The sequence below is a fragment of the Euleptes europaea genome, chromosome 1, assembly GCF_029931775.1.
Source record: "Euleptes europaea isolate rEulEur1 chromosome 1, rEulEur1.hap1, whole genome shotgun sequence".
In the NCBI taxonomy this organism is placed as follows: domain Eukaryota; kingdom Metazoa; phylum Chordata; class Lepidosauria; order Squamata; family Sphaerodactylidae; genus Euleptes; species Euleptes europaea.
In genome coordinates this window covers 147,268,044-147,292,323 of record NC_079312.1, presented here as the reverse complement: position 1 = coordinate 147,292,323, position 24,280 = coordinate 147,268,044, and the positions used below count along the sequence as shown (strand labels likewise).

At 45.8% G+C, this 24,280-nt stretch overlaps 1 protein-coding gene across 1 annotated transcript in view; it reads left to right on the top strand.

Moving 5' to 3' along the window:
• Positions 1-24,032, top strand: part of ACVR1B (activin A receptor type 1B) — a 64,112-nt gene extending 40,080 nt beyond the window's left edge. Inside the window, exons 3-9 of the mRNA XM_056867066.1 lie at positions 1,678-1,926; positions 14,201-14,431; positions 15,352-15,519; positions 16,016-16,172; positions 21,362-21,486; positions 22,381-22,511; positions 23,754-24,032. Coding sequence (XP_056723044.1) covers positions 1,678-1,926; positions 14,201-14,431; positions 15,352-15,519; positions 16,016-16,172; positions 21,362-21,486; positions 22,381-22,511; positions 23,754-23,879 — 1,187 coding nt within the window. The 3' untranslated portion in view covers positions 23,880-24,032. The remainder of the gene's footprint in view (positions 1-1,677; positions 1,927-14,200; positions 14,432-15,351; positions 15,520-16,015; positions 16,173-21,361; positions 21,487-22,380; positions 22,512-23,753) is intronic.
• The last annotated feature ends 248 nt before the right edge of the window (positions 24,033-24,280 follow it).

The window sequence follows — 24,280 nt, the reverse complement described above, 5'->3', positions numbered from 1 at the left end:
CCATTCTCCCATGTGGGACTGCGCAAAGACCACAATGATGAAAAACAGAGTTGCACTTTGCTGTAACTTGTTCGTTGAGTGGTCTTCTGTGCAGGCATACACCCTTCCTTTCCCCTCTGTGGGCTGCTTTGTTGATCATAGAATCATAGAGTTGGAAGGCACCACCAGGGCCATCAAGTCCAACCCCCTGCACAATGCAGGAAATTCACAACTACCTCCCCCCTCCACACCCCTAGTGACCAGAAGATGGCCAAGATGCCCTCCCTCTCATCATCTGCCTAAGGTCACAGAATCAGCATTGCTGACAGATGGCCATCTAACCTCTTCTTAAAAACCTCCAGGGAAGGAGAGCTTATCACCTCCCGAGGAAGCCTGTTCCACTGAGGAACCACTCTAACTGTTAGAAAATTCTTCCTAGACTAACTCTTTTGATTTAATTTAAACCCATTGGTTCTGGTCCGACCTTCTGGAGCAACAGAAAACAACTCGGCACCCTCCTCTATATGACAGCCCTTCATGGCTTCTCCATGGCGGTAAAGTGAGACCTGAGGGATGGCCACTCCCCTGCTCCTCCGTCACATGGCTGTTTCTGCAAGAAAAGCCATTGGCCATAGAACGGGGAAGCTTTCCATAAAGATTTCTCTGCTGCTGGCCTGCGTATGCGCAGTTCCCATGTGTGCCTGCACGGAAGACCACTCAATGAACAACAGTTGCAGGTAAGTGCAACTCTTGTTTTTACTAGTTTTATTGTGTATTTGGAGCCTTCTTAGATGTACTGCGTCACTATAACGTTTATTCAATTGGTGGAGGATGAGAAGAATGTTTGGAAATAGCTTTGGCTCCCTCTTGTGGTAATGATTTGCATTATGGACCACTGTTTTCATGCTAGAGAGCCTGCATTTTTGCAAGTTAAGTGTCCAGTGTTTAGAAGGCTTGAGCCACAATTGAGAGAGAGAGAGAGCTTTACATATAGTGTAAGTCTTCACTTGGCTTAACTATTGCTATACCAGTTAGGAAGGCATTGAGGGACTACATCTGCACTGTACAAGGGATGTATAATACAAGTCGACTATCTGCCAATTCAAAATGAGCTCATTATTTTTAAGTGCACAGCTGCTGTAAGATTAAAATTATGGTTACTCTCCTAGTTTGGGTTTGCTAGTGTGTGACCTGTTCCACTGATACATGCATGTCATAAAGAAGTATGCATGTAATTTTTCCTTCTCTGAAGGATCATACTAGCAAAAACCATATCTGCCAAATGGCTTCCTGTAAAAGGGTTATTCAAAGACAAGGGAGACATTGAGGGCGTTAGAAGTGGCTGAATCTTCTAGAATAAAAAATTTGGAAGAGTTGCTTTTGAGAAGAGATACTGGCTGTTAGAAAAGTTCATGATATGCATAACATATACCTATTATGATCTTATATAGTTTCAGTATGTTATTTGTGGTCTGTCAATATGAATAGAGTCTTAAAACAGCAGCAGTTTACACATGGAGCCATTCTTTCTTTCATTATCAAAATGTTAATTCCTTACATGTGCACTGCTGCTAGAAGAAGGTATTTTATGCACTGTGAAAAATCAGGGACTGTATATTGGTTTTGTATTAGAGAGTGATAACTATTATTGGAAGATATTATATTGCTTGTAAGACTGGCTCTTTCTCTCCTCTCAAGGACACTGGAAAGATGAAGAAGCACCTTCTAGCTGGGGGCCTGTGGAGCTGGTGGCTGTGATTGCAGGCCCAGTCTTCCTTGTGTTCATCGTTATGATCATAGTAGTTTTCGTCTTTCACCACCACCAGCGAGACTACCACAATCGTCAACGGTTGGATATGGAGGATCCCTCTTGTGAGATGTGCCTGTCCAAGGACAAAACCTTGCAAGATTTAGTCTACGATCTGTCTACCTCAGGCTCGGGCTCAGGTATAGAGAACTTATTTTTGTGTAAAAAGATATTTTAATATTAGACTATGGCATGTTGCTCTTCTACTACATAAGAAATGCAATACTTCCCTTTTAAATTGCCTGCAATTATATAACAGCTTTTTAAGCCAGTCCCTGAGCTGCTGTCTCTGTCACCAGAACTGTCAGCAGCTTAACAGTTCTACCTATGAGTAGACATTAGCTTTGAAATTGAAGGAGATAATACTTCTTCTCATGCTAAGGAAGAAAGGGAAGGCTTTACCCATTCTATATTCCAAAAGAAGTACATCAGCTGTCTCTGCAACCATCCTAATCCTATTGCGGCATGCATTTAAAATGAGGCTTGTTCCAGCTGCATTTTTGGCTGCATATTTTTATTGCAATAGTAAAAAGTCAGTGTTATCTTTCACATTGTCTTGGTAATTCTTACAACTACCCTTTAAGGTAGGTCAGTATTACCTCTATATTGTAGCCAAGGGGCTGAGAGAGAGAGGGAAGCCACTAAAGTCATCTAGTGACCTCGTGGATAAAGAGGGATTTGAATTGGAGGTTTCCCTCCTCACATTTTTACATAGAATCATAGAGTTGGAAGGGGCCATACAGGCCATCTAGTCCAACCCCCTGCTTAATATAGGATCAGCCTAGAACATCCCTGACAAGTGTTTGTCCAGCCTCTGTTTAAAGACTGCCAGTGAGGGAGATCTCACCACTTCCCTAAGTAGCTGATTCCACTGTCGAACAACTCTTACCATATAATTTTTTTCCCCTAATACCTACCTTTCCACCCCAATTTAAGCCGATTATTGCGAGTCCTATCCTCTGCTGCCAACAGGAACAGCTCCCTGCCCTTCTCTAAGTGACAGCCATTCAAATGCTTTAAGAAGAGCAATCATGTCCCCCTCAACCTCCTCTTCTCCAGACTAAACATTTCCAACTCTCTCAGCTTTTACTCATAGGGCTTGGTCTCCAGTCCCCTGATCATCCTTGTCACTCTCCTCTACACCTGCTCGATTCTGTCCACATACTTTTTGAAGTGAGGCCTCCAGAACTGCACACAATACTCCAGGTGTGGCCTGACCAATGCCATGTGCAGCGGAACAATGACATCTTGCGATTTGGATGTTATGGCTCTGTTGATGCACCCCAAGATCGCATTAGCTTTTTTTGTCGCTGTATCACACTGGCTGCTCATTATTTAACTTATGGTCAACCCGTATCCCAAGATCTTGTTCACACACAGTGCTACCCAGAAGTGTATCCCCCGTGCAGTATGCTTGTCCCTCATTTTAGTTTCCCAGATGTAGAACTTGGCATTTCACCATCAGGGCTTCTGTGCAGTCCCACAAGGGAAGTGCGCGTGTGCAGACCAGCCGCAGAGAACTTTCTGTGGAAAGCTTCTAGAAGGGATGTTTCTTCCACTGCCAGCGCTCCATTTCAGCCAATGGCTCTTCCCGCCAAAACGGTCACATGACATGGGGGGGGGAGAGCGGCCATCTCTCAATTTTCTTTTTGCCGCCATGGAGAGAGGACGCATGAACATTTTTGTTACCCAGATGTAGAACTTGGCACTTATCCTTGTTTTTTTAGTGTAAATTTTGTTATTTTTTAAAAATAGAACAACAAAACAAATACCCCATACATGCAAACAATCCATACATACTGATATTCCACATTTCCAAAGTGTGCCTACACCTATCATTTCATCAATTAATAACCTCTTAAGTACTGGTAATAAAATCCATTTAAAAATACTATACTAAAGAATCTCTAATGCTATATTAATACTGATTGTTACTGCTTTTGATTTCTATTTTCCTGCTTAATATTATTCATCTTAATACTGATTCAAAAACATTCAAACTGGAAATAACATTCTGTATTCAAAACTGCTCATTAATATAATTACTATCTTAAAGTATCTGCTCTAGCATTACAATACTGTTAGACAAGTATGTCTGCCGTTATATAGATTTCTCAGTATTAGTTTTGAATATTATCACGGTAACTGTTTTACATATGAAGCGGGTCGGGTTGTTGAAGTGACTAGGCTCTTAGAAAGGACCACTTCCTGAGAAGTGATAGGTTATCTTATTCAGCCAGTCACCAAAGCAGGATTCAACGACTTTACTTACTTTGTTAAAAGCAAGTCTTTTTATTGATATACTTCCAGTAAAAATGTGTAAATGCAATTTACAAAGTCTTCACACTCTGTTACAATGTATGCAGTGACAATATATTCTGTTACAATGTATGCAGTAAAAGCAAGCATTACATACTATTCAGTTTTAAATCCATTTCAAATATAATAGTCAAATAAATCTGATTCAGTTCAAAGTATCTAATTCACAATATCTAGAATATGTCAAAACCATATATACCAGTAGCCTTTCTTCTGAGAGACTCTGATTGAGCTGTGAAAATCTAGTCTCACTGTACCTGTATTTATACTGTTTCAAACTCTTTGAAAAGGAGGTAAAAAAGATTCTGCACACTTGTTATCTGGAGGGTTCTATAACCTTCAACAGGTAGGTGCTAAGTTACCTCACTTAGTATGCTAAGTTGCTTATGAGTGCATAAGACCATATTTGGACATCCACATCCTCTTAGTCTATTTTACTAAACCACAAAACTATCAGTTTTGAGCTTTGTAATCACTCTATATACTCAATTTTAACATCATTGTCATCCTCAGCATAAGGTGCATTCATTACATATATTTGTGAATCAATAGTATAATGTCTACACATTTAAATCATAAAACACAATTATATGCTTACATTGCATTACATAGCCTTGGCTAGGGTAGAGAACATTCAGTGACATTGATGTCATTGAAAAGGGCAGGAAGACATTCTATATCCTGTCAGCTCTTGCCCCTTGATAATTTCATGAATAAATTCCATGAGATGCTTAGTCCAGAAAATCAGGTTTATTCAGAAAAGTCAACAGGTTTCAGAAGCCTAAAAGTCAAATGGACTCTAATGCAGGCGATAGGCAGGTACTACAGAACATAAGTAGCAAACGAAGACTGATAACAGCACCATGGTAACCACCACCACCACCCCCCGGAGACCAAAGGAGACCAACGGGGCACTCAGTGCTTCTCACGGCACGAAGTCTAAACAGAGAACAAGGCGAGACCTTGGACGAGGAACACAACAGCAGCTGCTCACAGCCACAGCATACCATTCCCACGATCTGCTCCTGACATTCAGCCCCTCCAAAAGCCTCCCTCACCCCCTAGTGGCAGGCTTGTGAGGGTAGGCGGCATGAAAGTCCCGAACCAACCGGGGGGCGGAGACGTCCCTGGCATGCACCCACTTATCTTGCGCGGGGCCAAAATGTTTCCTGCGGACTAAGTATTGAAGGGTGCCCCGGTGAAATCGCGAATCTAAGATTTTAGCGACTTCGAAATGCTCCTCCCCCCCCCACCATCTCGGGCACCTCAGGCGGTGGTTCTGGATGCCATTTGTCTGAGGGCACATATGGTTTAAGGAGACTGACATGAAATACCGGATGAATTCTGCATAGAGATTTGGGGAGGGAGAGCTCCACAGTGACCTGGTTGATGATGCTAGAGATGGGGAAAGGACCCACATATTTGGCACTGAGTTTGCCGCAGGGGCGAGTGGAGCGCAGATTCTTGGTGGACAAGTACTAGGTCCCCCACCTTACAGTCCTTCCCTGGTGAACAGTGCTTGTCGGCCTGAACTTTGTATTTGCGCTTGGCTCGTTCTAAATTCTTAACGAGCCATGGCCAAGTCGTTTGGACAGTATGCACCCACTCGTTCACGTCAGAGTGCTCCCCCTCCCCGGACACATCAAAGTGCCCGACGGGGCGAAAGTCTTTGCCATACACTGCCTGAAAGGGGCTAAATCCAGTGGATTGATGGACTGCATTATTGTAAGCGTATTCTGCAAAGGGCAACAAGTCTACTCAATCATCCTGGTGGTGATTAACATAACAGTGTAAGTAACATTCCAGTACAGCATTGACTCGCTCAGTTTGACCATCAGTTTGAGGATGAAAGGCATTAGACAGACCCTGTTCCACCCCAACCAATTTCAGAAAGGCCCTCCAGAATTTGGCCACATAGGTGCCCCCCCTATCACTCACGATCTTGTGCGGAAAACTATGCAGTCGAAAGACATGTGACACAAAGAGGCGGGCCAGTTTCAGGGCGGAAGGAATACCTGCGCAAGGGACAAGATGCAACAGATCAGTAATTACCCAAAGCACTGTTTTCCCCCCACTGGGGGGAAGATCCGTCATGAAATCCATTACAATCACTTCCCAGGGTCTAGAGGGGGTCTCCAAGGGTTGTAAGAGTCCGGGCGGCTTGCCTTGGGGCCATTTGGCTGCGGCACAGATGGGGCAGCTGCGGATAAAGGAGTCTACGTCTGATCGCATGCCCGCCCACCAGAATTGATGCCGTAACAGATGTAAAGTTTTGAGGAACCCAAAATGTCCGGCTGTCTTGGCCCCATGAACCAAGCCCAACACCTCCCTCCTTAACCCCGCAGGAACGTACAACTTGGAATCCTTGTACCAAAAGTCCCCCCGTTTCACTAGAGTAGCCGGTAAGGCTTGTGCAGAGCTGTCAACTTGGTAGCTATGATGCAAAGTTTCTTTGAACAATTCAGGCAGTCCCACCACCCCCTCAACCTCGGGAGTTGTGGCGGGCGGTGCAGGCGGAGCCGGTGCCACGGGAGGGAGTGGGGCTGAGCGGCTGGGGCTCTGCACTTTGGGAACTACAGGCTGTTCGGCTGGCGGAGGCAGCGGAACGGGCAGCCCCGCCAGCTCAGCTGGGCGTGAGGTTTGCCCGTCCTCCAACGGCAGTGGCGGCGACCGGGTTTGAGATGGCATTTGCACCTCGAGCGTGGGCAATAAACGTCACTGGGCAGGGGTGAAGAGCGAGTCAGTGGGCCGATCAATTTTGGTAGGATACTGGGGAAGTCTAGACAAAGCGTCGGCCAGTAAGTTTTGCTTCCTTGGTACATGTTTCAAAACGAAGCAAAATTGGGCAAAGAAGTCCACCCAGCGCACCTGTTTCGCGGACAGTTTGCGAGCCCCTGTTAGGGCCTCCAGGTTCTTGTGATCGCTCCAGACTTCAAAGGGTAGTTTGGAACCTTATAAGAACTGCCTCCACACAATCAGAGCATGTTTGACAGCAGCAGCCTCCTTTTCCCATATGGGCCAGTTGAGCTCGGACTGTGTGAATTTTTTAGAGATGTAAGCGCACGGATGCAATTGACCATCCCCCCTCGCTGTAACAAGGCTCCCCCCATGGCAACTTCGAACGCATCGGACAGGTTCAGAAGTAAACAGGCGTTTCAGAGTGTCAAAAGCAATTTGACAGTGGGGGGTCCAATTTACTTGAGCGTTAGGTAAGGCAGCTGCATTCCCCTTCCCCTTAGTCTTAAGGAGGTCCGTGATGGGGAGTGCAATGTGAGCGAAATTGGGGAGGAATGTTCTGTAAAAGTTTGCAAATCCAAGAAACTTCTGGACTTTCTTACGGGTGGAGGGTGGCTTCCAATCGAGTACTGCTTGCACTTTTTCAGGGTCCATAGTTAGTCCATGGTGTGAAATGACATAGCCGAGGAATGACAACTGCTTCTGGTGAAATTCACACTTGGATACTTTAGCATAAAGCTGATTGTCTCTGAGACATTGCAATACTTTTCTAACCAAGGCAACATGTTCGTCCATAGTTTTAGAGTATATAAGTATATCATCCAGATAAACTATAACCCCTTCGAACAGAAGGTCACTTAGGATGTCGTTAATGAGTTGCATGAAGACCCCCGCAGCCCCTTTTAACTCAAAGGGCATGACCAGGAATTCAAACATCCCAAAGCAACTTGAAAATGCTGTTAGAGCCTCATCCCCCTCCCGGATCCTAACTCTGTAATACACCTCGACTAGGTCCAATTTAGTGAAGATATGTCCCTCTTTCAGTTGTCCGAGGAGATCTGAAACAAGAGGGATGGGATAAGCATTGGTTTGTGTGGCAGCGTTGAGCTTGCGAAAGTCAATACACAAACGCAAGTCTCCTGTTTTCTTGCGCACAAAGAAAGCGGGTGCAGAAAAGGGAGCAGTGGAGGGACGGACGAAACCTCGAGCTAAGTTCTTATCCAGGAAGTCCCGAAGCACCCCCCTCTCTGTAGGGCTCATTGGGTAAATCTTACTTTTTGACAGCTTTTCATTGCCCACCACTTCAATAGCACAGTCTGTCTGGCGGTGGGGGGGCAAGATGTCACATTCTTGCACATTAAACACATCTGCAAAGTCTTGATATTGGGGGAGCAGTGTGGGCGCATCAGAGGTCTCTGAGGCCAGGGCAGGGGTTGGGGTGTTGACTGTTTTAACCGCCACCTCGTATCGGTGTTGGTTGCACAGCGGGTTGTCGAATGCCAACGTCCCAGCCCCCCAATCAATAGTAGGGCTGTGTCCTTTGAGCCAGTTTACTCCCAGCACCAGATTGTATCGAACATTGGGTACTATGGTGAAATTAATTTGTTCCCAGTGGTGGCCAATCCCCATCGCCACCCCAACTGTGTGCCGAGTCACTGGCCCACCCCTGAAATCTCTACCATCCATCTGGGCGAAATGAACGGGTGTTGGTAAAGGCAGGGATTTCACTTGGAGTGCATTAAAAGTTACTTCATTGATCAAAGTGCGGGCCCACCCTGAGTCGACTAAGGCTTTGACTCTTAATTGGAGACCCCGTTTATAATGTTGCAACAGTACATCCACATACATCATCTCTTCCACTGCACTCACCATTAAGGGAGCTTGAGGTTTTGCAGGAGGTCCTGCTGTTGTCTGCGGCAGCGCTCCCTCTACCGCAGACACCACCCGTTTTTTGGCGGCTCAAGGGGTGACTCCAGATTGAGGGCAGCGGCTTCCCAGCGGTCACCCTCATCCGATGAAACAGATCTGTCTCCTGGGGGGACAGCAATTGTAATTCTGGACCCCGACGGGTCCGCTGGCGATGCCTCCGGGGTCACCTCTTTGACGTGGAGGGCTGGGGGCGCTCTCCGTCCCGGAGCGATGCTGTGTTCGGCCGCTGTGCTCCGTCCTCGAGCGCGTCCTCTCCCTCAGGGCGTTCTGTCTGGCCGTGGTAGGGAGTTCGGTCGCTCTGTGCGTAGCGAGCAGGCTGTAGCGAAGTGCCCCACTGCGCCGCAAATGAGGCAGGCCCCCCTCAGAAAATGCGAAGCACGGTCGGGTAGATTGAGCCTGCCTCCGCGGTGCGGCCGGAGCGACAACTTTGGGAGGATTCTTCCCCCCCCCGTCCTTGGCTTGATGGCGGGTAAGGGTGATGAACCGGCGGCAGCTTTCCACTTCTTCAGCCAGTAAAATCCACTCCTCTAAAGTTGCTGGGTCTCGTTGCATGTAGGCCCAATTTAGAATATCAGGATTGAGGGCTGTACGGAAGTAATGGATCCGAGTGGCCTCTGGCCAATCGACTATTTTACTTGCCAATCTTTGAAACTCGTCAGCGAATTCTCTCACAGGGGTAGAGCCTTGGCGGAGTTGCAGGATGGCAGTTTTGGCTTTCCCCCCCTGGAACTGGTCTTCAAAACGCCTCCGCAGTGCCCTCATGAACTCATTCAGAGAGGGTACGGATTGGGCCTGCGTATCAAATTGAAGGATCATCCACTCAGCAGCCCTTCCCGTCAGCAGAGACGATACAAACCGCACTCAGCTGTCTTCCATGGGGAAGGCATGCCCATGTTCCCTCATGTAACTGTCCACTTGATGTAAAAAACAGCAACATGTCAGCAGAGCCGTCAAAAGTGATGCGTAACCGAGGCCGCTTCCACGGGGCGGCAGGGGCTACTGGTCCCGCCAGCACTAATGGAGGACCGGCTGGAGGCCCCACTGGAGGTGCCACTGGTTGCCTTGGCGGCACTGCTGGCGCTCCCGCTGGCGGCGCCACTGGTTGCCCGGGCGCCACTGATTGCCCGGGCCCCGCTGGCGGCACGGTCGGTTGCCCTGGGCCGGCTGGTTGCCTCGGAGCTGGCAGCCCCTGATGTTGTTGCGCAAATTCGCGTACTGGGACGTTGATTTGGCCTGCATTTGGTCCATACGATCCAATAAGTCTTGGTTTTGATACTTCAAAGTGAGGATCTCTTCCTCAGCACCCCCAGTTCGTCGGGCTTGGCTGGCCCGGAAGTTTGTATTCCACTCCTCATAGTCGTCCTCTTGATCCCGTGGCAGCCCCGTCGCAAGTCGCCGTCTACAGGCCGCATCTCGGGGTTCCGGGGACCATGTAGAAAAGGACCATTCCGATTTATCGCGGCTCCCCGCTCGCACCCCAAAGGCACCTTGAGCCCGAGCCGCGGCTTCCTCCTCCACCCGCTGTTGTTCAGCGAACGTTTTGCACACCGCGAGTCTGGCTGCCTTGGCAGCAGTTGTTAGAGGTAAAGCCACCTGCTCCAAAATCGGAAGGATGTCCTTGTGCTTGCCCAACAATGGATGAACTTGCTGGGCAAGTTCGCGGATGCAGTGCCAAACGTAGGTTGCAAAATCTTTTCCACGTTGGCCTCCGCTGCCGTGGCCGGCAGCAGGTCCATAAGAGCCATGATAGTCCTAGCTGCAACATTCTGTGCATCCCGTTGGCACAGAAGAGGATTGGGGACGTCCTCTGGGGCCCCGGCCATCTGGAAATGTAGCCCGCAGTCCTGGATCGAGGCCGCCGGCTGGCGCTGCGCCTCTCGGAGGGCGAGCTCACTGAACAACTGAGTCAGAAGAGCAAAGTCCTGTCGTGCTGACTGGAAATCCTCCAGCAACCTCTCCAGCCACAAAAGCTTGCTGCAGGCTAGTAGGTCAGTGTCCCGCGTTTGCCAAGGAGCTTCCGCCGCTATACGAAGCCACTGGCGCACCGCCAAGCTGCCCAAACGGTCAGCCTCCGCACGAGTCCAAAGGGCTTCAACAAGGACGGTGTGTAGCAGGTCGCAGTCCTCGGGGAGCTTATCCTGCACCCCGACTCGAGAGCCCGCCAGGATTGTAGAAGCAGTGATTAAGAGTCCAAATGTCAGCTCTTGCCCCATGATAATTTCATGAATAAATTCCATGAGATGCCACAGCATACCATTCCCAGGATCTGCTCCTGACATGTCCTTCAAGAGGGCAGTAAGACGTTCTAACTGATAAGATATGAAGAGGCTCTTACATTAAAAAAGGTGATTAAGTTCTTCACTTAATGATTACTTTAAAAGAATTATCTTGGAAGGGTGAAAGGTTTCCCACTGGAAGACCTTGAAAGGGTGGAAGAAGCATTTCTCCTGACAGATGACAGAGTATTTCAGAAACCAGCTTAATGAAGCCAGAGGCTTTTCTTCCTTCTCTTTTGAAAGTAACTTCAGTTATATAACTGTTCAGCTGTTTGTATGTGTAGCTTTTTAGTTTTATAGGAAATAATTCTACACATGTACAACAGAAAACTATAGATTAGGTGCTGTAACATGTCAGAGACTGTGACACATAGTCATAATAATAATACAAAAATACTGTTAAGAAAATAAAAAATAAAAACTATGGCATGTCTACTTAATATAGGTTTCTCAATGTCGGTTTTACATATTATCACGGTAACTGTTTCACGTAATCATAATAACCTCCCCATTTTCTTTGTAATTCTCCCAAAGGTCTTTTGTTTAATAAATGTGTCAACTTGGCCGTCACTGCGAATTCCGCCATTTCCTCTAGCCATATTTCAATCTCCGGAATGTCATCTTGCTTCCACATCGATGCTAAGACTACTCTGGCTTCCGTTATCATATAGTTAAAAAGTTCTGTATTATTTTTGTTCAGATCTGTCAGCAGTATTCCTAGTAGCATTGTCTCCGGGTCTAGAGGGAAGTCCGTTTTAAGAATCTTCCGCATTTCTTGGTGAATATTGATCCAAAATTTCTTAACTTTCTTGCATGACCACCAGATATGAAAATAAGTCCAATCTGTTGTTTTACATTTCCAACATCGGCTGTCAGCATTTGTATTCATCTTTTCAATGTCCATAGGAGTTAAGTACCATCTGAAAAATTGTTTGTACCAGTTCTCTCTCAAATTGTAACTGACAGTAAATTTTATTGATTTTAACCATAAGTGTTCCCATCGTTGCATCGTAATTTCTTTTCTAGTGTTCTGCATCCATTTTGCCATACATCCTTTTACTTGCTCCGTTTCAGCTTCATACTTAAGTAAAAGTTTATATATCTTGCCCAAGAGATTATCCTTTTCAATGCTTATGAAACTCTCGAATTCTGCCCTTTCTCTTATTTTCCCTTATTGAAAACAATCTACTCTCAATACATTAGCCAACTTACTCTCTTTTTAGCCTTTCCAATTTCTTCCCAATTGAGGAAGACCCAACAAGAGATGGACTGACTCAATAAAGGAAGCCACAGCCCTCAATTTGCAAGATCTGAGCAAGGCTGTCAAAGATAGGACATTTTGAAGGACTTTCATTCATAGGGTCGCCATGAGTTGGAAACGACTTGACGACACTTAACACACACACACACAATTTCTTCCCAAGATTTAATATTGCCATGGTCAGTTATCATATCTTGATATCTTATACAATCCATTGTCTTCCTCTCAGCTGTATTATAATATGCCTCTGTTGGTGACATTAGAAGAACCGGAGTTGGACTCAGCCTTTTTTATTTCTCAACCTAGTCTTCATTAATCCATCTCTAATGACATGACAGTATTTCAATGTATCTTGCTATGTAGCTTTCCAAAGATAGTATTTTAGCCCATAGTTCCGATCTTTCTCCATTCTCATGGTATTTAGTTCCAGATCTCTGATCCAATCAGTAATCCAAACCAACGCAGCGGCCTGATAATATAATTTCAAATTACGTAATTCCAAGCCTCCATCATTTATCCTTGTTGAATTGCATCGTGTTCACATAGAATCATAGAGTTGGAAGGGACCACCAGGGCCATCAAGTCCAACCCCCTGCACAATGCAGGAAATTCACAACTACCTCCCCCCACCACACCCCTAGTGACCAGAAGATGGCCAAGATGCCCTCCGTCTCATCATCTGCCTAAGGTCACAGAATCACCATTGCTGACAGATGGCCATCTAACCTCTTCTTAAAAACCTCCAGGGAAGGAGAGCTTACCACCTCCCAAGGAAGCCTGTTCCACTGAGGAACCGCTCTAACTGTTAGAAAATTCTTCCTAATGTCTAGACGGAAACTCTTTTGATTTAATTTCAACCCGTTAGTTCTGGTCCGACCTTCTTAAGCAACAGAAAACAACTCGGCACCCTCCTCTATATGACAGCCCTTCAAGTACTTGAACATTCTAACTCTTATATTCTGGTGTGTTCGCTGCTCGTCCCAATTTGGTGTCTTCTGCAAATTTAATGAGTAATCCCTCCACACCCTCATCCAGATCATTTATAAAAATACTGAAAAGTACCAGCCCAGAACCAAACCCTGTGGCACCCCACTGGACACCTCTCTCCATTCAGATGAAATGTCATTGACAACTATTCTTTGAGTGCGGTTCTCCAACCAGTTCCCTATCCACCTAACTATCCTAGGGTTTAGTCCACAGTCCTCTAGTTTACCCATCAGAATATCATGAGGAACCCTGTCAAAAGCTTTACTGAAATCCAGGTAAACTACATCCGACCGCATTCCCTCGATCACTTGATCAAAGAAGGAAACAAAGTTGGTCTGACAGGACCTGTTGGGGACAAATCCATGCTGATTTCCCCAGATCAACAAGTTGTCCTTCAGATGCTTGCAGATAGATCTCTTTAATATCTGGTCCAGTATCTTCCCTGGGACAGAGGTCAAACCAACTGGCCTGTAGTTTCCTGGGTCATACCTCCCTTCTATGGGGCAGTAGTGCACATAGTCAGCTACAGCTGCAGGGAGCTAAAACAATACAATGGTTTGACTCTGTATATTGAATGTTGTGCTAACCCAGCTTCGTTTCCTATAAGATCCTCTTCAGCATTTTCTCCTCCTACTGTATTTTTCTGCACAAATGATGTAGGTCTAAGCATTGGCAACTGATCATAATTGTTGTTTGCTCCTGCAACCAAGTTATTAGTGGCTCTGAACTCCTGTTTTTGGAGACGTGGGTCCCTTACCAGCACTTTGCAATATTGGTCCTTAAACAGAGGAAAACTTTAAATTTAGATTCTTGAGCAAGTTGAAGTCAAGGACAGGCAGTTCTCAGTGATTCTGTTTAAATTGATCTGTTTTACTACATTTTTAACCTGTTTTCTTTTGCTTTCAGGTTTGCCACTCTTTGTCCAGCGCACTGTGGCTCGAACAATTGTCCTACAGGAAATCATTGGCAAAGGTCGTTTTGGGGAAGTATGGCGTGGTAGGTGGCGTGGTGGTGATGTAGCTGTGAAAATCTTCTCTTCGCGGGAAGAGCGATCCTGGTTCAGGGAAGCTGAGATCTACCAGACCGTCATGTTACGCCATGAGAATATTCTAGGTTTTATTGCTGCAGACAATAAAGGTATTGTGCTGCCTTCGTGTTCTAGAAAGCAAGCAAGGGTTGCAGGTTTCTTCAAAGCTTAACATGTCTATGATGGGTGACATGACTAAAATAATTTTATTTTTATTATTATTATTTTTAATTGTGTTAAAAAGATAGTGATAATCAAGATAACACATGATGATGCCTCTCTTGCCTGTTGGCTGTGTTGGTGGGACATCTTGAATGAGTTGCCCTTTTCTGCCTCCCAGAAATGAAATAAAATGTCCCCAGACAGTGTTTGGATATGACTTTAAACCTCACATTAGCTCTGGCAATGAAAGACAAGTAGGGATTTGAGGAAACAATGATCTGGGGAGGCATAGGAGAAGGAAGGAAGGGCTGTGAAAAATATGGGATTGGGAACAAACTACAAAGGATCCTAGAACCATGGAGGAGCTGTGAGAAGGAACTAAAAATGAAGATCCCCAAACTGGCCAGTATTGAAATGGCTTGGCAGACTATTAGCCGTTTTTAAAGTTCCGTTTGTAGCATTCTTTCTTTTCAGGGAGAAGTATGCTGGGATCACCTCTTGCCTGTCTTTGCCACACTGTATCCCCCAAATTCCTATGCAAAAAAAGTTTGGTTCATAGCTGTGAAATGTATTGTCAGCAGATATGATGTGGTAATTGTCTGTTTCTACGAGTATTCAGTTACCAGTGCCAGAGCTCCATAAAGTTTCTCCTCCATAAACTTCAGGGAGTAGTAAACAGATTGTACCTGGAGTAGTCACACTGCCTATAGTAAATGGCATTAGAGAATTAGGAGCTGTTAATAGATTTTGTTCATGTATACTGATTTTGTTGCTTACACCCTCTACTGTTTTGAAATAAATTCTGGAGTAAATGTACTTGTACAGCTTTTAAACACATGCACCTTTCCCCCATTTGTCTTGCCGACAGATAATGGCACTTGGACTCAGCTGTGGTTGGTCTCTGATTACCATGAACATGGATCTCTGTTTGATTACCTTAATCGATATGCTGTAACTATTGAGGGGATGATTAAATTGGCTTTGTCTGCTGCCAGTGGACTGGCACATCTGCACATGGAAATTATGGGGACTCAAGGTAAGAAGCAGATGGTTCCAAATGCAAATTATGTAGTGGTGAGTTAGAAAATGAGAGACTCCTGTGATGAAAGACAGTCTTCAACTGAAGAAGATAAAATAATTTCTTCCAAAGATGAAAGCAAAAAAGAAAGTGCAAGGAGGTTGGCAGTGAGACAAATAGAATTTAGGCCAAAACTGGATGATGGAGAGAATTTAGGATTATGTTAGCTACAGATAGGCATCCACAATGCATACTATCTTAACTAGAATCTGCTGGCAGTAGCAAGCTCCTTCAACTGGCAGTCTTGCTAAAGTAGATGCAATGAGTCTGATAAGTGGTTTCTATGTGTTTCCTTCAGGGTTATCAGCCAACTATACTGCACACATTGCAGGTTAAAACTGACTGAACTTCATGGCAGTTTTGGTGCTGCCTCCTCCTTTCCCCCCCCTTTATACTCAACATATCTTTATTGATTGATGTACAGAAGGACTACTGTGGCATTTTGTATTGCTAGGGAAACCTGGGATTGCGCACCGGGACTTGAAATCCAAGAATATCCTAGTGAAGAAGAATGGAACTTGTGCTATTGCAGACCTGGGTTTGGCTGTCCGTCATGACTCTGTTACTGACACAATTGACATCGCACCCAATCAGAGGGTTGGAACAAAGCGGTAAGGAACTGGTGGATAGGGGTGTGCATAAAAAGAATGGTATTTTTCGGATTCGGGTATATTGGATCAAAAAAATATTGGTATTTCCAAGACCCCCAAATTCCAATACAACTATGGTATTCAGATTCAGGTTTTATTCAGGAATCCAAATGTATTTGGTTCCATTCTAGCCAATGAGAAAGTTGTCTGGGGAGCTGTTTTTTAAATTAGAGGAACCAGATTTGCTTCAATGCTGCTGGTGCTTGTCCACAGCAGAACCCTCACATTTTAAGAAGATTGCCCCCATCCATCCTCCCTTTTCCCCAAAAAAACACCTTTTTATCCAGGGCAAAAGCAAAGGGGCATGCCTGTCACTACCACTGGTCAATGCATCCCATGTGAAGAGCCAACACAAGCCTAACAGAACTCAGCAATACCAACAAAACCACAAGTCAATGTGGCAAGCCCTACAGAACCAATGTCGTCAGAGAATCCCAGCAGAACAAAATCAAGTGGGGGGGGGGCACTTTTGCAAGGCCAACAGAACCAATATGTAACAGAGAAACCCAGCAGAACCCAGAGCCAGTGTGGCAGTGCAAGCCCAACAGAACCAGTATCAAACCAGAGAATCCTAGCAGGGTGTTTTTTTAAGAACCAAGGGCAATCCACAAAAGAAGAAGCCCAGCAGAAGAATCTTAAACACATGGGGCCACTTTTGCAAGCCCAGCAGCACCAAGGGCAAACCACAGAAGCCCAGCAGAACAGTCTTAAGCACAGTGGGCCACAAGTAAAACCAATGTCAAACCACAGAACCCCATCAGGTTTTGTGTGTGAGTGAGGGGTTTGTAGAACCAAGGGCAATCCGCAGAAGCCCAGCAGAACAGTCTTAAGCATGGGAGCTACTTTTGCAACCACAACAGAAACAGTGTCCAACCAGAGAATCCCATCAGGCTGTTTCCCCCCCCCCCCCCCAAACCAAGGGCAATCCACATACCATCACTTCCCCGAGGAAGACTTCAGTAAGTGAGAGGGAGGGGTGTGAATCCTGATCCTCCTCTCTCAGCAGTGTGTACACCATCACTGCCTCAGAGGAGGAGCCTTAGGTACTGTAGCTGCCCTTCAACACTGGCTCTTCTTTTCCCACCTCCCACTTCTGCAAAGAGGAATGTTAGCCACATGCAGATTAGTTTCATTATTTATGGTGCTCCTGTGGGTTCTGCTGGTTTATGTTAGACATAAAGTTCTCTATCCTACTTTATCCCTTTCATCTTCAACAAGATGAAGAGCAGTTTTGGTGCAGCTGTATTATTTTCAGCATGCAATTTTGGTTTTGTGGGGCTGATCCCCCTGTGCTGCAGAACTACTGGGGTTCAGTTGAAGCGTTTTGATGCAGGTGGATTTGGAATGGCATTAGGGATGTTGGGAATTCTGCCAATCAAATTGGGGAACTACACTGCTGCTTCTTTCTAGTGACATTTTAATTTTGGGAAGAGTTTTTCGCCCCCTACTTCCCAACAGACTTAGAGAGGATGCAGGCACAAGCATGTGCTCATTTCACTGACCCTCAGAGTCCAGAACTGGGTAGTTGAACAGTGACGATTTGACCTTCAGGAAGACCAACTGCTCAACTGTCCACGAGAGTAGGTGTGAACAATGTCGGCCAAGAATGTTACCTGCATATGGGAGAGAAAACACACTCTGCCTGCTTGTCGGAGGGTGTGAGAGGAGCCTCTGGGCCACAGCAGAGAGGTCCAGCTAGACTTTCTCTTTCATGGCCCAATAGCTCAGTGGATTGGTGGTCTGCCACTCATAGGGCTCAATAAGGTACTCCCTCATAATTGCACCCACTGTATCCTGTCCCATGCACCTTTCACTCCCAGAGGACCAAGCGCCCGCCCAGTGAGCTCCATCTTCAAGGTGATCTCAACATTTGCCACAGGGGGGGACACTGCCTAGCAGGAAGGTGGGGGATGAATAGCAGCAGAGCTGCTTTTGCTTCCCACTTCCTCTGCTCATGCCAATGTGACCCTCTTGGCCTATAATAATAATTTATTAATACGGTCACTGACCGGCGAAAACTAACAACCAAACAAACAAATAACAACAGCCACAACAGATAATAAGAAAACCACAACAACAGCTGCTACTGCTACTACAAATAATCTGAGCCTAAAAATTACCTATTACGTGTATAAATAAAATTTGTATAAACATCGTATAACTTGGTGTGACCCCCTTAATATTTTGAGTAATAAAGTATTTCTGTTACTCTTATCCTGTCAGGGTACGACGTATTTTAATAGCTGCAGCACAGAATTTAGCAGTCAAGAGTTTAAACTGTGATTTTTCATCACATAGGAGCTTCTTAGCCAGAAACTCATCTCGTTGGTCAGGGCAAGTGTTAAGCAAAGGGAAAAGAACCCTTGTGCGGACCTCTTGGTAGAATGAACAGCAGATCAAGACATGTTCTGAAGTTTCTATATCCCCTTACCCACAAGGGCAAAGCCTTTCGCTATGACCCTCTTAGCCTGCATGTACTCAATGCACTAGGAGAGCTAGAATGCAGCGGTGAGGGTCCTCACGGAGACCCCATGGAGAGTGCATATTCAACTGGTGCTCCGCCAGCTGCACTGGATACAGGTTGAGTACCAGCTCAGATTTAAGGTCTTGGTACTAACCTTTAACACCCTAAACAGTCTAGGACCATTGTACCTATGGGACTGCCTTTCCCAATACACCCCTCAAAGAGCATTGCGCTCATCCAGTAACAACTTATTAGTGGTCCCCAGCCCGAGAAGTATTCAGCTGACCTCGACCAGGGCCAGAGCTTTTTCAGCCTGGTGGAACTCTCTGTCTAATGAGACCTGGGCCCTGCAAAATTTAGCTGAGTTCCGCAGGGCCTGAAAGAGGGAGATGTTCAGCCAGGCCTGTGATTGAGGGCAGCAATAGTTCCATTATAGCTGGCCTCCTATTTCATCCTATTGTAGCTTGCCTCACCTTTTCACTTCTGCTTAGTTGTCAGTACTGGTATGTAAGCGCCATCTGGATTTTTGGTATTAAGCTGTTTAATTCTGGGATATTATAAGTTTTAATTTGTAACTATTTATTATTCTGATATTGTTATTAACTGGAATATTGCTTGCATGTTAGCAGCCCTGAGCTTACTTTGGTCGGGAAAGGGCAGGATAAAAATCTAATAAAATAAATAAATAAAATAAAACTTGAAAGAAAAGTAGGCATGAAACAACTTCTGTAACAACACTGCTCCCCATAGCATGCAGTCCTATTTGCCACTGCCTCCTTCCCCTTTTCCTTCTGTTCCCTGGGAAATCTGTTAATGGGGGGGGACGGACAAGGACTCCACATTTGAAGCCAAACAACCCTGTAAAATAACTGCTGTGATCAGTCAAGCAGTACAGCTCCCCCTGTTGCCCTGGGAACCAGTCCAAAGTTGGAAAAAGAGCATAGAGCAATTTTGCAGACCTTTAACTGTTGCTGTTCAGCATTCCTGAATAAACTCAATTTTTTTCAGGATTGAGATAACCGGCTAGCATTGAAGATTAGATAATGTGTATTCGGCTAAACAAATACCCAAAAATACTGTTAAGGTATTTTTCAGGTAGTTTTTAAGCTCGGATATACTGAACGCACATCCCTACTAGTGGAACCTGCCAAATGGAGTAGGGCTTAATATTTTTAGCCTTGTGAGATGAACTAAGAGAGCCATGATCAGAAGTTGCTGCAAATGTTTAATTGATGCTATCCTTTTCTTTTTTCCTCCTTCTTCTTCTTATCTGTTGGGTGTCTTTAGTATTCAGGACAAAACTGGAGTTATGGCTGTTTCTACATACCGTATTTTCCGGCGTACAAGACGACTGGGCGTATAAGACGACCCCCCCATTTTTACAGTTAAAATATAGAGTTTGGGATTGTCCCGAGTCAGCGGCCTGGGGCCGGCCCTCGGGACTGCGCCCCAACCCCGCGGCCACCCCGGTCCTCCTGGGGCGGCTCAACCCCCGGGGAAACAACACCACTTACCGGGGCGGGAGAAAGAGGGGGCGGCCGGACGAGCTGGCAGCGCGCCAGGAGGCAGGGCTGGCGGGAGGAACAGGAGGAGGCCGGGGGCCAACCTCCCGGCATGGAAGAGTGTGTGCCGACCCGGCCCAGCCAGAGCAAATCCTGGAGGCGAGGCGGGGAGGGAGCCTCCCCGGGCAGCGGGAGCCCCGCAGCCAGAGACGCCGGCTGTAGCCAAGGCTCAGCCCCGGGCTCCGGCGGGAGGGTGGGAGCCCGAAGTGGCGGGACGTGGCTCTTGGGAGGAGTCGGCGAGGGGAGAAGGTAGCGGGGAAGAAGGGGGACGGGGGCGAGAGTAAGGGCCCTCGAGAAGGGCGAGGCTAAAGGCAAGGGGAAGACTGAGCCGATGGCCCACGGAGGGCGGGGCTAAAGGAGGGTTTGGAGGGGAGGGAAGCCCATAAAAACAGAAGCTGAAGCGGAGGCCGGGGAGGAAAGGGGGCATGTTGGGTGTGCTAGGCGGCAGCCAAAACACCCTGTGCCGGGAGAAGAGAGTGGCCACCCCGGCCAGCCGGCCAGCCAGCCACCTGCCTGCCTTGCGCTGCCGCTGGAGCGCAGCCGAGCACTTCCCTCCGTGCACCCCGGCGTGCCTGGCTCCGACTCCGAGCCGGGCAGTGAGCACCCTCGCCGGGCTCGCCTCCCCTCCCTCCTCCGGCGGACATGGACAGAGCGGAGGCGGCTCCCCAGGCAGATTCTCCAGTCTGGCTCGGAATTCAGCATCCGGCGTATAAGACGACACCCGGCGTATAAGACGACCCCCGACTTTTGCGAAGATTTTCCTGGGTTAAAAAGTAGTCTTATACGCCAGAAAATACAGTACTTACCATCCAGTCATTTTCATATCACCTTTAGTATTTTGTTTTGTTTAAAAAACAAAACAAAAAGATGGCTTATTATAGAAAACATATTGAATATCCCTCCAAGGTTTATTTTAACTGGATGGGTCTCCTTCCTAGGAATCTTGTTATGAAACATGCTGATCCTTGGTCAATATTTGTGGCAAATGGGCTTCTATACTATACTCGGGTGCTTTAACAGTAATAGATCTTAACTATAATGTGTCATATGGAAATGGTTGCCATATAAATTATGTCCTCAGTACATCCTGTAGCAGTTAATGTGTTTGGTCTCATTTGCTTCAGGTACATGGCCCCTGAGGTTCTTGATGAAACAATTAACATGAAACATTTTGATTCATTTAAATGTGCCGATATTTATGCCCTGGGCTTGGTCTACTGGGAAATTGCTCGCAGATGCAACTCAGGAGGTAAGAAGTTACTTTTTCTTCCTTCCATCTAGAGATGATTTCTTTAAGCTTCAAATGTTGGATCAAAGCAGTGTCATCCAAGTGCATAGAAACTTCAGTGTTCTTTTAAAAAAATGAAGCTACTTGGGGCTACAGTGCACTAAATATGATGAAGGCGGTGGAGAACTATGCTGCAAGAAAGTGGTCCTGCTGATTCAGCAGATCCCTTTGTTCCCAGTGACTCAGCATTCTAATCAGAGTCCCACTAATATGTTTTGTTTGGGGGGAGGGTGCTGGAGTCTCTGTTCTGGATTGAGTATAAATAGTTGTTTGGGTTTCTTGGACACACTGATTCATTAATATGACAGTATCAATTGAATTCTGCTGACATTTTGATTGTTGCCACATCCTTCTATTTTTGGCAGTTCACCCATAAGTATAAAGCTTTTAAATCAAAACTCACAAAATCTGTAACCAGAAATACCACATTTGGTTGCATAATTTCTTCTAGAGTTCTAAAGCTCATGTTGTTGTTGCTGTTACAATGAAGAATCAGTTTTACACTCCCTTCCCCTTCACTTTCTTTGTGATTGACTTAGAAAATGTAATTACTAATGTATTGGGTTGAAGTAGTAGATGGGTGATGGCAGAGGACATGGACAAGGGTTGGGATCTGCGCTGAATATAAAGGTAGAAGGAAACATGGTGTCCATCCATTGAAAACCCCCTATCTGACGGCAGTGGCTATGAGCTGTCCTGGTAAATGCCATTTTACATGATGCAGATTTCTAGAGCCCTTTTGCATGGGATTCTTCCTATTCTGCATAGGATATTGAATAAACAATGTCTACTGCATTTGTGAAAAATGGAAATGACTGGAATAATATCTCCTCCTCTCGCATCCCCTTTTTTCAGGTATTCATGAAGAATATCAGCTCCCTTATTATGATCTTGTGCCCTCTGACCCCTCTATTGAAGAAATGCGAAAGGTTGTGTGTGATCAGAAGCTGCGACCAAACATTCCTAACTGGTGGCAAAGTTATGAGGTAAAACTCATCTGTCATCTTGAAGGCTAAAAGAGAGGATACCATCAATATAATGGGCAATTCTGGCAAACATTGCTTTTGATATAGCATGTGTCATGAGCCTAGGGCATGGAAGAAGGCCTAGGACCTTGTTGACATTAAACAATTGTTCAGCAGCAGTAGTAGAAACCACCCAGGTACAGGTTCCTCCTTGGTGTGAATGGCATCCGTTTTCACTGCCTTTAGTGTAGAAGTCTGTGATATCACCCTGAGACTGGGTGGTATCTAAGGAACCAAGGCCTGTGCATGCTCTGGACACTATCTGCATAGTAAACATTGCTATCGCTCATCTTCAGGGTATAGAGTCTTTCTTTCCAGTAGCCTAGTGAGGTGGGTTAGGCAGCAGTTTTCAAATGTCCTACTTTCCCCTCATTTGAATAAAAGCGGAAGGGTCTGCAGTGAGGAAAACCAAACACTATCCACTGCAGAAGACAAAGCTTTGAAATGTTAAAAAGGGAAACCCTATGGATTTCATTACCATTTGGATGATTATACTGTTTGCTTCCTTTGAGGAACAACGTGTGCTAAGTCTGGGATATGTATATATATTCAGTATTTTATTTGCAGATGCCTAGATGGAAGCGTAGGCATAATCAAACAATTAGGTGAACATTTCCACCTAGTGCCAGAGTCCCATTTTAATAGGCTGTTTCAAGTGCACAATGAACTGGGATCTGGGCATGTGGTGGAGCACCTGCTTGACAGTTCTGCCATATTGTTAATCATTCTCGGCAGAGCAATAAAACAGTACAGATAGCAAAAGCCTTGAAAAGTAATTTGCTAAACTGAATGTGGTGCAGCTGCAGTACTGGGTAACATTTAGAATTGTGGCCAAAATTAGGCTTATCAAAAAGTTCAGTGGGTCCAGTAAGCCTTTTCTCACTCTAACCCATGAGTACCAATCAAATGTTCCAATAGATATTGACAAACAACAAAAGCCAATGTGGTGTTATGTCAGCACAGCTGCCAAAGAATGCAGACCCAAACCGCCACCCCTCGAAGACTGAGAAATGTCCTTTTTCATAAGGGAAGTGAATTAGCAAGGTCATGCTTGGGTAGGGATAGACCCTAGTACGCTGTGTCTTGATAAGAAGAAAGTACTGCCAGAATATAAGTTGTTGAATGAATGTAGGCTAAAAGAGGCATAGGATTTGATATGGTGGGACAAAGTTCCTGATGGCATCTCTCTTTCTGTGTTCTCAGGCCTTGCGAGTAATGGGGAAAATGATGCGAGAGTGCTGGTATGCTAACGGGGCAGCACGGTTAACAGCCTTGCGCATCAAGAAAACTCTCTCTCAGCTCAGTATCCAGGAAGATGTGAAAATTTAATTCGCGAACCCCATCCCGAGGAAACTGCACAAAAGCTGCCATGCAAGAATTGAAATGTGGTGGTGAAGGCTACCTCATATTTCTACATTGCCTGCTGCTATCAACATAACATGTGGACAACTTTGGCCTGCGGGTGATTAGGTGAGGAGGCAGGGCTTCGTAGACCTAGCTCTCTTCGTGGCTGAGGAGCAAAACACATCTTTTTTCCCCCAATGCCCTCCTAAGAATATAAAGAGGGACTTGTACAGACAATGTTGGCCACAACTGTAACCTTGATTTCTGCGATGGAAATTGCTGTAAATTCTATTGACATACTGATGGCTTGAGAGAAGAAGAGACTAACTCGTGTACTTAGAGGGAGGGGTGGTCTTGAGGACTGACATCTGCATACATTACAAGCC